At 32.3% G+C, this 15,014-nt stretch overlaps 1 protein-coding gene across 1 annotated transcript in view; it reads left to right on the top strand.

Annotated features, from left to right (window-relative positions):
- The window catches only part of LOC114331068 (prolyl endopeptidase FAP), a 413,168-nt gene that overhangs the window by 342,026 nt on the left and 56,128 nt on the right, over positions 1 to 15,014 (top strand). The window contains exon 7 of the mRNA XM_050644934.1: positions 651 to 1,139. Within this exon, the coding sequence (XP_050500891.1) occupies positions 651 to 1,139 (489 nt within the window). The remainder of the gene's footprint in view (positions 1 to 650; positions 1,140 to 15,014) is intronic.

Raw genomic sequence — 15,014 nt, 5'->3', positions numbered from 1 at the left:
AAAAAAGTGTTTAGCACAAATTAAAATATATATTAAAAAAACAGTAAACTAATTAAAAAAAAAAAACAAAATAAAAAAAGCAACACAATGTACCTATGTATCTGAAAATAATATTGTAGTATGTACTTATGTTATGAAATAAGAAATTTATGACTATGAATCTGCAATCAATCACAAACAAGTCTGGCTAATTGGCTCTGCCAAAGCCATTTTTCAAAAAAAAAATAGATAAAATAGAAAATTTGATTTAAATTCGTATTTAAATCTATATTGTGAGATTTTTTCTCTATGTGCGACTACTTACGTTACAGAAGTGAGCGCGACTGCTCCCGGGTTAACCCTTTCTCAGCGGATGACGTCTAAAGACGTCATTTGCTTTTTAAGTCACAGGCGGATGACGTCTTTCGACTCCATCGGCGCGGGCACATAACTTATTTTAGTATATCGTCAGCCTCAAGCGAACGACGTCTTTCGAGTCATCCGCAGCTAAAGGGTTAAAACATTCACGGTCACGACTGCATATGAAGTCAATTACTCCATAGGAAGACGTGTACACATGTGAAGCTTGTGCGTAAATGTGTTAAAAGGAGTATTTGCTTATTATAATCTCGCTTTATTTTTTTATTATTAACTCTCACTTTGTCTTTCAGATATTATCTTGGAATACCCGAAGGTAAACCTGGCCAATTACATCTTTACAGAGTGGCGTCCGTACCGCCTAGAACGGGCGCTTCTTTGCCTCCCCCAGTCTGCATTACTTGCGTCAAAGAACCTGCTCCTACACAACCACCATTCATAGCTCTGGACGAAAATATTTACAGAGTAAAAACAAATAGTTGGGACGAAGATGACGAAGATATTGTCCTCACAACTCCTCCCACAAGAAAAAGGCGTAAGAAGCAAAAGGTTGTCGAAAAGGAACCACCTTGTTTATATCACAATGTTGTATTTAGTCCCAATTCTGCCTATTATGTTTTGGAGTGCTTGGGTCCTGGGATTCCTACTAGTATCTTATATAAAACAGGAATGCCAAAATCAAAAATTCTAATGTGGCTGCAAAACAACACGGAGCTCAAAGAACGAGTAGAAGAAATGGCAATGCCGCAAATTAGGACATTTCCTGTCCAGATATCCGGAGGGTAAGTATTAGCTAAATAATTTTCCAGATTTTTACAGATTAATTTCGTATTTATTATTTAAATCGAATTGTATTAAATCATTACTATGCCAAACTATAAAGAAACTAAGACAAAGTACGAATAATTGCCACACTTAAAAAAAAAAAACAGAACAAATATTGTGTAGTCACTGAAAGTTTTCACTTCCGTGTTCGTTGAGCCTCAGTCGATTTTTATGAAAACTTGTACTTTTATCCTGTAAGTAGGCACGAAATTTTTTAAAATCAAGTGAATATGTCAAATCAATTATACTAAATTTACAATAAAGATGCAGTAGAAATAAACAAACCAAGGCACGTTAAATGATACTAGGAGCACTCCCGCTCCTAAATCATAATTTACAATGTATATATGTTACCGGCTAAAAACGATTTCACGACAAACGAGTTTGGCCTAGGCCAATCTAGTTTATCCTGATATTTATACGGATACTGCAGGACCCACTAATAGTACGGCCCAGTATAAACATTATTGTATACCTGTTGAGATAATACTATCACAAACATGAAAATAGGACGTTCATATAGGACGTCCTAGACAAAGAGAGAGACTGCCCAAGTATCAATTTGTCGACGCGACAACGTTGTCTACCGCGTGGCAACGTTTTGTTACAACGTTGTTATTGCCTAGAATACGACCCTATTCTGCACTAATTTGGTGGACGATTTTTGAGTTGTCTTGACGTTGCCTAGGCAACCTCCTGTGAAGCAACATCGTTTCGGAAGCGTTGCATAAAACAACTGAAGCGACTATAAAAAGAACCTGCGCGTACAATGGTTGCTCAAGGAGTCAGACTGGTTATGTTTTTTTACCTATATTTTTAACACCTGTATGGTGAATGCGAAAACCAAAAAGGTAACTATTTTGACATCGTATTAGGTATTTAAATTTATATAAATACATAAAAGACTTAAACAAAATTACCTGATGTGAAATTTATAAACGCATCTCAGATTACCGTCAAATATGGATATTTCACCTTTAAAAAACACACGCGCTCCTTTTTTATGACATTTTTGACAAAAAATATGCAAATTTAAAAAAATCTAATTTTAATATAAAAGTCAAAATTTATGTTTAAGATGTTCTGTATAAATTTAATGTATTGATGGTGCTTTTAAAGGTATCAAAAGATGCCTGCATTTTTTATATCCTGTGTTTTCATTTTCTTTACATCTCAAAAATCTCAAGTAAAACCAAAATGGTGCATTAAAAATATTACCAATATTACTAAAAAATACCTTATTACCAACCCTAGACGGAAAAGACAACTTAGAAGTCCAATCGCCAACCAAAACCCGGCCGCGCCGAATATCCCAACCATTTTAGAACGCACCCTCTTATTGGGTGACAGAGGTCATGTGACCAGTGTCAAAAGTGTAGCATTCTCCTTAACAGCGTTGTCACATTTAGGAGATTTCTACTTTTTTTGGTAGGTTTTTGATATTTTTTAAAATATTCTAGTAGGCAATATTTTTTAGTAGATTTTTGGTATATTTCAACATTTTGTTATGACTAAAATAAAATTTGCTTTTTAATAGTATTTACCCCATTTCTAAATTAATTTTCAGACATTTGGTTACAATTTCCTAATGTCATTACCGAAAATAAGATTCAGGACGTAGATGATGCAATGTTACAGAGAAATGAAAGTGGAAACTGGATTCTTGTGTAACAAACTTGCAAATTTCAAGTAACAGTGCAAGCAGTATTTCTGGCATTCGGTGAGCCTATTAGAAGCTAATGATGGAAAACTAAAATATCTAAACATATGTAATTTTGCAAAACAAAAAATGTTGTGTTTACGTGTTTCTAATGTTAAATGCGAAACAATTGTTTGAAGAATTTGATCCAGATATGCAGATGTTAAAATTAGGGGATGATAACATATTCTAGTTATTAAATGTACCAATTCATTTTTTTCGAATCATGAGGAAACTATAATAAGTATTTTTGAAAAATTTAAACGCAAAATTGAAAACTGCATTATTTAGAAAAACCAAAACGTTTCTTTTGAATGAGATATTTGGAATTAAAAGTCACACTAATTTTTTTTCTTTTTTTCACCCCTGTAACTTATTAAAATAAACATTATAGAAGTTTTAAGGGACTTTCGGTCCTCGGTAATAACGTAATCTTTCTTTCTGCGTTTAAATTTTTCAAAATACTTATTAGTTTTCTCAGGATTCGCAAAAAATGTAAACATTTAAAATACATTGAACATTTTAACAGGCGACATTTTGCGCCTATCCCCTTAAGTTAGCTGTTGTCTTTATTATCAAAAATCCCAAATATATCCCAAAAATCCTTAAGTATATTTTATTTTTTGATTTAGCAGATTTTAGCTAAAAAATGGTAATTACGTTGGTGGTTTGGATCGAATGGTTTGGAATAATTAGGTCTCCAATTTTTGGAATTCCTTTTGGGATATTTAGGACGGATATGCATATTACTGTATAAGTATACTGTATTTACATGGCCTAAAAAGAATCTACTGATTTTGTGAAAGCAAAGCTATAAGTATACTGAAAGAGTAAAAACTCACCTGGCAACCCCGCCTACTAAAGCTGATACAAAGATTGAAAGATTAAGGTTATCAAATTTACTGATAAAACAGTGGACAATGGAATGGAAACCAGCTATTAAAAAAACAAATAAACAGGTTGTTAAATAAATCGAAAATTTCCAGCAAAATAAAACATATAATAATAAGAAAAAAATAAGGTTATAAAGTAAATTATTTTTCTCCTTCTGAAGTTACCGCAAAGGTGTCACACACCTAGAACAACACCTAGGGTCGTGACAGACAACTTCAGAGGCGGCCAGGGCGTAAATTAGTTTAGCATTATAACGTTTTTAAGTCGTTGCGATTGTTGAAAAAACTGAACTGTGATATGTAGTTGTCACAATGGTAATAAATTAGTTGCCCGTATAACTAAAGGTATTACTTAAAGTTGTAACATCGTAATGTCAGTCGCGATAGGGGACGTTGGCCGAAACAACTGAAAATGCTCTCTGGCAACGTTATATACAGTGCATTTGTTTGTACTGACAACCAATGCGTCGAAAAATTGCTACTTGGGATGCAGTTACTATAGATGCTGGTTCTAAATTAAGTGTGAGGTTATTACCTGTACCTGTAATCAAAGGTGAGAGGGTTTCTAGAACTATGTTGCAAAAGAGTTTGTACGAAGGATACTAAATAATTTATTGTACAGAAACACAAAAACTGGAAAATAACAAACTAGGAAATGAATGGAAAACAACCAATACATATAAAAAAGAATCAAAGCAAAAGAGCATTCAAAGAAAACAAAACTACTAATATACTACTATATTTCTTAGTAGTATGAGTCTTTTGAAATATCTGTGTGTGCGCACTATACTTTCTATCAAAACATCCGCTGGTACCAAATTCCTGGCTGTGGAAGTACGGCAACGGCAACGTTGCAGTTGGTGATAATAGCAAAATAATTGCTATCACAGGTGATGCAAACTGGAACACTTGTTCGCACAAAAAAGAGGCACTATTGACACTCGATTGCTGCTCAAACTAAGGCACAATATTTTTCAGCGTAACTGCTTGCTCACACTTTGAGCACTACGAGCAACGGGGTGTTGCTCCGAGGTCTTTGAGAGAGTCTGGCAACGGGGTTGTTGCTCGAATCTTGGTTGAGATCACACTGACTTAAAAAGGCGATTTGCCCTGGTCCATCTATGGGACCAAGAGGGATGCAGGGGATGCATTGAAGTCTCGAAGAGAAAGTTTTCCCGAACCATATGTCTTTTGAGTTGAGGCATGCACACATAAGTAAACACTAACTTGTCCTTTGTACATATTATTTGCACTGTTGACAGTGTTGCATTCAAAAATGGAGTTAGATTGTAAACATATTTTAAACTATTTTTCATGTTCGAATAATAATTATTCGAACAATACCTACAAAGCCAAAATAAAGAGATATACTCAATAAAATACTCTATGATTGGAAAATAATCATTTTTATTAAAACGATAACGAATCGTCGTTAAAATTAATCGACAATAAAATTGGTAATACAAACAATCATATTATAAAAAATAATGTTTTTTATAAAAGCAATAACTGTAACTCAACTAAAAAATTATTACTTATTTTTCCATGGAGTGTTTTGCTGACACTTAGAATTGCGGAGTATAATTGCCTTTTTGCACTTGCATCTGTTTGTGCAGCAGTTTTTGTTCCAGCTGCATTTGACAAAACCTTGTCCGATCCAACTGAACATCTCGAACTACGACTCTTCGCAATATTTTAGAGATAATTTATCTAAATTTTTGGGGTATTAATGTCTCTAAAAGGTTTTTAATTGTTTTCAGATCATAATTCGACATTTGCCATCAAATTTTTTAGAGGTACCTAGTAGATATAAACTAAAGCACTGAAATATCGTTAAGGGTTGCAGCTAAGCGACGTTCAGTTGGATCAGGATAAGGTTTCGTTAAATGAAGCTGCACCAAAAACTGTTCCACAAACAGATGCGAGGGCAAGAAGGCAATGATAATCCGCAATGATTCACAAAAGTAGTTTTCGATGGAATGGACGGTAAAGCCCAGACGAGCAACTATGGCCGGCCACAGTGGCCCACGGTCAATCATAGGAAACTACTTTTGTGGATCCACAGAGTAGCCGGCCACAGTCGTTCTTCTGTGACCGGCGTAAGTGTCACCACACCAAAACACTCCGTGTAAAAATAAATAATGTTTATAATAATTGAGGTATAATTATTACTGTTTTAATAAAAACACTGATTATTTTTTATAATATCATTGTTTGTATTACCCATATGTCCAATAATTTTAATGACGAATCAATATCTTTTACTAAACATGATTACTTTTCAGTTACAGACTATCTTATTCGGTGTATCTATTTATTTTGATATTGTAGGAATAGGGCTTACTAGTTTATCCTAACGCGGTCAGGACAAACTAGTTTGGCCAACTAGTTCAGCCAAACGCTGAATCTCATTAAACCAATTTTTGACAGTTGCCATCGAAGGGTAAGAGTCACCGTACACAGCATCCAAGCGCTCTTTGATTTCGCTGCGTGATTTCCCTTCCAAAAACAAGAGTGGAATCTCCGACCGATATTGCTCTTTTTCCATTTTATTAAAATCCGCGGACACGCTGACTTTCACTCAATCACAAAAATACTATAATTTCGATTTGGCTGAAATTTTGACATTTGCCGTCTAAAAGAACGCATTAAATGACAGTACACTTCATTTGCGATAGTGGCGCCAACGGGCGGAGAGGCTAAGTACTTATCGGACTGCCCTAGTATGTGCGAAATATGTAATGTTGTAATTAGTTTATTTTATTAAATAAACGTTTAGGAAAAATATAAAACAAGAAAATAAATGGTATATATCGTATTATTATTAATTAAACATAAACATTACATTTTTTTGCTCATTGACACAAAAACTAACAAAATAATATTATAAATATTTAAAAAACGCCAATTTGATTAAATACTTTTTTTCCAAGTTATTTTACTCGTCCTGCAAAAGAAGCAATAAACAATTTAGAATTTTAGTCAAAATGTCAAAAAGTCTGGGGTGTTTTGAACCTTGAAATTATTTGAACACTTAAGTTTTTGAAAAAACAGTCGCCCGCATGCACGATGGTTGTAGGTCAACTGAGAGTACCTACTGTAAAAAACAGTAGAATTCATAGCTGGCGTGTGCCGTGCGTCGATTGCTATATTGGTTAAATTGTCAAATTAAAATTTGTTGGGTCAATATTGACCCACCGTACCAGTTGAGGGTTAAGTGTTTTTACTTTCATTCTTGAGGAATTTTTATTCTAATGTAGTTGCAAAATATATACAGTACCCTGGTTGATTTAAATTTATTTTCTGCTACATACAACCAATATCTGTGTCATGCATTAAACATATTTCCTGGTAAATATTCCGAATTTATTGTTTTCATTATTGCCGTTCTCCCGATGGCGCATTTAAAGCAAGAATTTAATAACATCATGCCACACTTTATTTAAAAATAGGAAAATCTCTGTTGTGAAATTCATTTAATAAAAGGCCGGGAGTCAAATCCGCAACAAATTATTTCAATTGTTCCTACTTAATTAGAAAACTGGGAAAACATAGGTGAAATTTATTTAAACCAACTTCATAAAAGGAAACGGTAACTCTACTGTTAGTATTACATTCATTCATTATACAATGCTCAATGCTCCGCAATTAAAACAAACCTCACTGAGTGCATAGCGATTTGTTAAAAACTCGCGTCAAATATTAATTATTTTGTAGCAATACATTTAGGCAGTGTCGAAATAGTCCAGAGAAATAAGGATTTTCTCGGGACACTCAAAGATCCTGGTAGCTGACTACTTTTTTGGTTATTGTAGACCTATAATAGAAAGAAAACCTACCTGTTTCCTGCCTAGAGTTCGCGTCCGTTTTTAATTATTAACAATTTAGTTCAAGAATCGCGATTTTTTCCATTTTTTGCATCCCATTCAGAAGCTAAATAGTTGATATAAAAATACAAAATTTAATTTTTTAGATGATTGAAATGCTTTCAAAATGCCAATATTTGAAAGCTAATTAAGTTAAGTTGTTGCTATGCAAACTGAAAAATAAGTGAAAATCGTTATTTGTTAATAACTTTTACTAAAACTTAGAACTTTAGTGTTTCACCCAAAGTTTGGTATTGGGGTGCTTAACAAATCCTTAAAATTTGAGATTGATTCATGAATTATTTTAAGAGTTATTCTATTTGTTTATCCCAGAGACCTTTATTTTGCAATAACAAGACAGAAAACAATAAAGATAGGGCAATTCTGAGTATGCCAAATGAAAGTAGAAGAGTGATAGTATCAAAATTTATTAAAAAAAGATAAAAAAATTAATTAATATAGTCAAAAATACTAATGCCAAATTTTTGAAATTTTGTAGTTAAAAAACATTTAGAATAACTTTAAAAATATTGTCCGTAGAAACAATCTTTTTATATATTCGAAAAGATAGTATTTTAACATGAATTTTCAAATAAAAAAAATTAGCCTGTGTTCTTTTGGGACAAAGTTGGATATGTGTTTTTTTTTCAATTCACAGCTAACTTGTTTATAATAATTAAGGAATCTCATTAATGCCATTTTTCGGATTTGTATTTTTCCTTAAAAAATTTGCACAAACATTGTACCTCCCCTCACAGCACCCTCTACGGTTTTTCAAAAATGTAGTTCAAACGATTACTAGGGGGAACCCACAAATCCACCGGGTTAAAATACGGAAAAATCAATTTCAAACTAATACAATTTTCTGTATCTCCAGAACAACTCAATGGATTTTGATCTTTCTTTTTTAATTTGTATGTAATTTCTACGTACATTACAAATATGCAATTTGTTTATAAATTTATTAATTAATAAACAGTCTAATATTTTTACAAAAATTTATTTTTTTAATCACAGTATCATTAATGATTAAAAAAAATTAAAGTACTCTTCAATAAATAAATTATTTTTATTAGATCATTATTTATTGAAGATAATTTATTTATTAAAGTATACTTTAACTTTTTCTATGATTAATAATGATAGTATAATTAAAATCAAGGATTTTTGGGAAAAGATTATTTTTTCAAAAATGGTTTAAACAAATTAGATTGTTTATTAATTAATAATTATCTAGACAAATTTCATATTTGTAATGTACAGAAAGATTACATACAAATTTAAAAAATAATGATTAAAATATATTCAGTAGATTCCGAGATATAGAAAATGATATTAGTTTTAAGGTGTCTTTTTTAGTTTGTGCATTTGTTGGCTCGAACTCGTGCATTCGTCAGCTCCTAGCCCCCCCCCCTTCAGTTGCCGCGACTAGAACTACATTTGTAAAAATTCGTGTAAAAAACCAACTTTTCTAATATTTAAAAGTATTTTTTCTACGGACAATATTTTTAAAGTTATTCTAAATGTTTATAAACTACAAAATTTCAAAAATTTGGAATTAGGATTTTTGACTGTATTTGATAATTTTTTTAATAAAGGTTTTTGATATAAACAAATAGTATAACCCTTAAACTAATTAACGGAGTGGTCTCAAATTTTGAGGATTTGTTAAATACCCCAATACCCAAATTTGGGTGAAACACTAAAGTTCTAAGGCAGTTTTAGTAAAAGTTCAAAAATCGGCATTTTGAATATTTTTCAATATTGTGAACTAAAACATTAAATTTTGTAATTTTATATACCCTATTTAGCTTTTGAATGGGGTGCAAAAAATATAAAAAAATCGCGATTTTTGCACTAAGTTAATAATTAAAAAACGGACGCGAATTCTAGGCAGGAAACAGGTAGGTTTCGTTCCTATAGGTCTACAATAACTAAAAAAGTAGTCAGCTACCTGTATCTTTGAGTGTCCCAAACATGGGGCCAGAGCACGCCAAATAGAATTCTATTTTAGTGACGTCACGTTGCCTAGCAACCATCGATTCTCCCATTATGAAATTCTATTTTGTGATGTCAGCAAAATAGAATTCTATTTGGCGTTTTCTGGGCCATGGTCTAATTTTAGCTTATTTCCCTGGAGTAAAACCACTTATGAAATAAAATTGTTTGTTTCCTTATTTAGGAAAATTTAAATGTACCTATGCATTTAAATTTAAATGTAGTGGGCGATTCACGCTACTGTAGTAAAGTCCATAATCATTATTTTTATTAAAATTTTTTAAAAGCTCATTCACAACCTAATTTTATCAAACTTTATACAATATCATGTAGGTACATAATAATAATACAAACGCTCAAAATACAGGGTGTAACAAAAATACAGGTCATAAATTTAATCACATATTCTGGGACCCAAAATAGTTCGATTGAACCTAACTTACCTTAGTACAAATGAGCACATAAAAAAAGTTACAGCCCTTTTAAGTTACAAAATAAAAATCGATTTTTTCCAATATATCGAAAACTATTAGAGATCTTTTATTGAAAATAGACATGTGGCATTCTTATGACAGTAGTATCTTAAGAAAAAATTATAGTGAAATTTGGACACCCCATAAAAATTTTATGGGGGTTTTGTTCCTTTAAACCCCCCCAAACTTTTGTGAACGTTCCAATTTAATCATTATTGTAGTACCATTAGCTAAACACAATATTTTAAAAGCTTTTTTGCCTCTTAGTACTTTTTCCAAAAGTCAGTTTTTATCGAGATATTTTGAATATTTTTCAAATCCACCACATATTTGTATATGGCTAAGTACGATTATGGAGACTAGGTAATAATATGAAAATTTATTTATGATTTACATTTTTAGGTATATTTTGAACCATATTAAAAAAGAAGTAATATCTCGATAAAAAGTGCCTTCTCGAAAAAATACAAAGAGGCAAAAAAGTTTTAAAAACAGTGTTTAACTAATGGTACCGCAGTAAAAGTTTAATTGGAACATACACAAACATTTGGGGGGTTTAAAGGAACAAAACCCCCATAAAATTTTTATGTAAACATATTAAAAAAGAAGCCGCAACTCGATAAAAACTGCTTTATCGAAAAAATACTAAGAGGCAAAAAAGTTATAGAAATATTGAATTTAACTAATTGTACCACAATAATAATTTATTTGGAACGTACACAAAGGTTTGGGGGGGTTAAAGGGAACAAAACCCCCATAAAATTTTTATGGGGTGCAAAAATTTCACTATAATTCTTTTTTAAGATGTTCCTGCCATAAGAATGGCACATGTCCATTTTCAATAAAAAATCTCTAATTGGTTTCGATATATTCGAAAAAATCGATTTTTATTTTGTAACTTCAAAGGGTTGTAACTTTTTTTATGTGCATATTTGTACTAAGGTAAATTAGGTTCATTCGAACTATTTTTGGTCTCAGAATATGTGATTTAATTTATGACCTGTATTTTCGTTACACCCTGTATTATTCGCCTTCTCGTTGGCAATAATAAGGTCTCCTACAAGCTCGTTCAGAACTTCTCCCAAAGCTTGACTTCTAATATTCGATATATCTTTAGTTATCGATCCCTTCTTTAAGGCTTGAAATTCTAGCTGCATATCCTTTGTTCTTGAGATAATCCCACAGAACAAATCTAAGGGCGTAAAGTCTGACTATGTAGCTGGCCACTCAATAGTATCTCTTAGTAAATTTAATTAATACATATTTTTTAAAGATGTTGTTCTCATTAATAGGGCAGTCAATGAGGGTATTTTGCTCCTAATTCCATCCTACCAAATCGATTTACTTGAAATTTTCACAGTAAGTAGGGAACAGCTCAAGAAACAAAGTCTACCCTATGCCGATGTGCGCTTTTATCTTTGGGTGGCTCCCACCCCTTCTCGGTGGTGAAAAATATTTTGGTTAAAATAGCCACGGAAGAGGCTAGAGAACCTAGTTTTAAGCAAAAACCGTTCTATATTTATTTTTTGAAAACTCAATACTTTTTGAGTTATTCGTGTTTGAAAATTAGCCGATTTCATTGAAAAATTACACCTTTTTGGACGGATTTTGACGAATACCTTAAAAACTATGCATCTAACCAAAAAAACTATATAAAATATTTCTGTAGGTTATAAAAAGACAAAGATATTCGTTCCTTCATAAATCTTCTAGTTAAAATACAAAGAGGGATATGGTAGGTAAGAATAGTTTGTTTTTTTTTGCATGCTCAAATCGGTGTATTCAACTTGAAATAACAGAGAAACTGTCGATTTTAGGTGTACAATGATACTCAAAACTTTTGTAGTGCTTGAAAATACCTTTAAAATGAGCAATACTAAATGTCGATTACATTCAAACTAAGTGAGATATTCTGCAAAAAAGTTGATTACTAATGTATTTTAAGAAGAAATGAGAAGTATATTTTAACCCCTCATCCATCAGAATTTAAATACATCGTTTTCCTTCTGCAATACTTTTTACTATAGTGTTATTTCTATCTTCAAAAAGTTGAACTGGATTGAAATGAATGGTTTCAGATCAAATTATAGAGCGCAGTTTTAAATTTTCTTAAAAATCTTCTTTTACTCCATGTAAGTCGAAAAAGATAAGAGATACGAAAAAAATATACGACAAAAAAATGCAGGGCTTTTTCAGATAAAAATTTCCTTTTTATTTTTCATTACTGTATCTCTTATCATTTTCAAGTTACATGGAGAAAAAGAAGATTTTTAAGAAAATTTAAAAACGCGCTCTATAATTTGATCTCTTTTTTCAAAAACCATTCATTTTAAACTCGTACAACTTTTTGAACATAGAAATAACACTATAATAAAAGGTATTGTGAAAGGAAAATTATGCATTTACATTTTGGTGGATTTTTTTTATCTAATTATATTTATTTACAGTCTACATCATTAAAAGAGCATTAAGTAAATTTGTTCCATGTTTTTGGGCATGAAGAAGAGACTTCCAATGATGTCTCATCTTATTCTATTTATGTTTATGTTTTAAAATAGGTCCTGAGGCCAGGTTCTATCTAGTCTCCTTGTGGCAGGGCCATTATGGAATAATTCTCTTACTAACTCATTGTCATGGTGAATGGTACGCTCGTTCTGTGATTCCGAGGCTCGATGGATTTCTTCTCTGATGAAAGGTATATTTAAGTATTCGTGAAGTGTTTGATCAGTTACATACCATAGTGCATCCACTATTGATCTTAGACCTTTAGACTGAAATCTTTGGATGGTATTCAGTGATGTTGACTTTGCACAGCCCCAGAGGTGTAGTCCGTAGTACCAAATAGGTTTGAGTATTGCTTTGTAGAGAAGAATTTTGTTTTGAATGTTGAGTTTTGATCGGCGTCCAAGGAGCCAATACATTTGCCGAAATTTTAAGTCTGGTTATCTTCTTTTAGTCTATATATGTTTTTTCCAAGTAAGACGTTGGTCAAGATTGAGGCCAAGGTATTTAGCGTCTGTTACTGTTGGTATTCGTACATTTTCCATTCATACAGGTGGGCATGTGTTGTGGCGGTTTGTAAACGTTATTTGAGATGATTTTGTTTTATTTACTTTTGTTCGCCATTTCGTGTACCATTCACTGAGTATGTCCAGATGGTGTTGCAGGTCTTTTGAGGCTTGTATGTGATCTTCATTTAGAGCTAGTATTGCTACGTCATCAGCAAAGGAAGCGATCGTAGTATTATGAGCCTCTGGTATATCTGGTATATTTTTTTGGTGGATGGGGGTTAAAATTACTTCTCATTTTTGCTTAAGATACATTAGTTATCAATTTGTTTGCAGCATATCTCGCTTAGATTTAATGTAATGCACCTTTAATATATCCAATTTTAAAGGTCTTTTCAAGCACTATAAAAGGTATTAGTAGCATTATACACCTACAATCGACTGTTTCTCTGTTATTTCAAGTTGAATACACCAATTTGAGAATGTACCAAAAAAACAAACTATTTTCACCTACCATATGTCTTTTTGTATTATAACTAGAAGATGAAGGCAAGTGTCTTTTTGTTTTTTTATAACCTACAAAAATGTTAAATATAGTTTTTTGAGTTAGGTGCATAGTTTTTAAGGTATTCGCAAAAAACCGTTCGAAAAGGTCTTATGTTTCAATGAAAATGCCCAATTTTCAACCACGAATATCTCAAAAAGTACAGTGGAACCGCGGTAAGTCGCCCCCGATAACCCGGAAGTCCGACTAACCCGGATCGATGTTTATCAAACATTTCAACAATAAAAATGTATGTAATATAATATTTGAAAGATAATGGGTATTTGTGTAATTTGAACTACATATACGATAGTAACAATGAATCATGGCACACGACGTTCATTGTCGTGTTATCGGAAACAACAGGCACTTGTAGTACCCTTTATTTATTTCAAACTGCCTTAGCATTGTTTAAACAAGACTAAAAGACAATTAAAAAATTCTTTTTGAAACAATGGTCGTAGTCTTGATTGTTATTAAATAACATAACATCGTTGCGATTGAGACCGTATTGTGTGTAGTACAGTCGTAATGTTCGCTTCCGGTCTCTAATCGTTCGTAAATCTATTCAGATTTTGTGTTTGCGTGTTTTTTTGTCTACGTAATGGCAACAAAACGTAAAAATGTTGTAGTGGCAATGGAATAGAAACCAGAAGCATTAGGTGGAATTGATAAAGGCATAATTGATACGTAATTTAGATGTGTACTCTGCATGTATTTATATTTCATGTTATTTTAATTATAACGGAGTTTATCTGTAAGTATACCGTATTTTATTAATTTTTACCATTTTCTCCGGCTAACCCGGATTTTCGATAACCCGGATCGGCCGTGGTCCCGATTAATCCGAGTTAACGAGGTTCTACTGTATTTTACGAGTTTAAAAAAAAATTATAGAACATTTTTTGCTTAGAATTAGGTTCTCTAGCAAATTCCGTGGAAATTTAACCAAAAAATTTTCCACCCCTAAGAAGGGGTGGGAACCACCCCTAAGATAAAAGCACACATCGGCATAGGGTAGACTTTGAATTAGGAGATAAGTAGAGGCTAGGCCCATAATTTCATTAAAATCCATGCAGTAGGATAGAATTCGGAGGTAATATCCTATTCTTGCTCCCATTGACTGGCGTATTACGTAATGAAGTGTTTTCCCGTCCTTCTGGAACCAAATATTTTTATTCGTAGATTCGGATCTACACTTCTTGTCTTCGTCTCCAGTCATAATTAAATATTTTTCGGCTGTAAAATTTCCATCTATAAACAAGTTATTGGACTTCGTAAGTCCTAGGTTTTTATTCAACGTGACCGGGAGTAGAACAGAAAGTCGATAATTGAACTCTTCGTGAAAATT

Source organism: Diabrotica virgifera, chromosome 2 (assembly GCF_917563875.1).
Source record: "Diabrotica virgifera virgifera chromosome 2, PGI_DIABVI_V3a".
Lineage (NCBI taxonomy): Eukaryota > Metazoa > Arthropoda > Insecta > Coleoptera > Chrysomelidae > Diabrotica > Diabrotica virgifera.
This window is presented reverse-complemented; position numbering and strand designations above follow the sequence as displayed.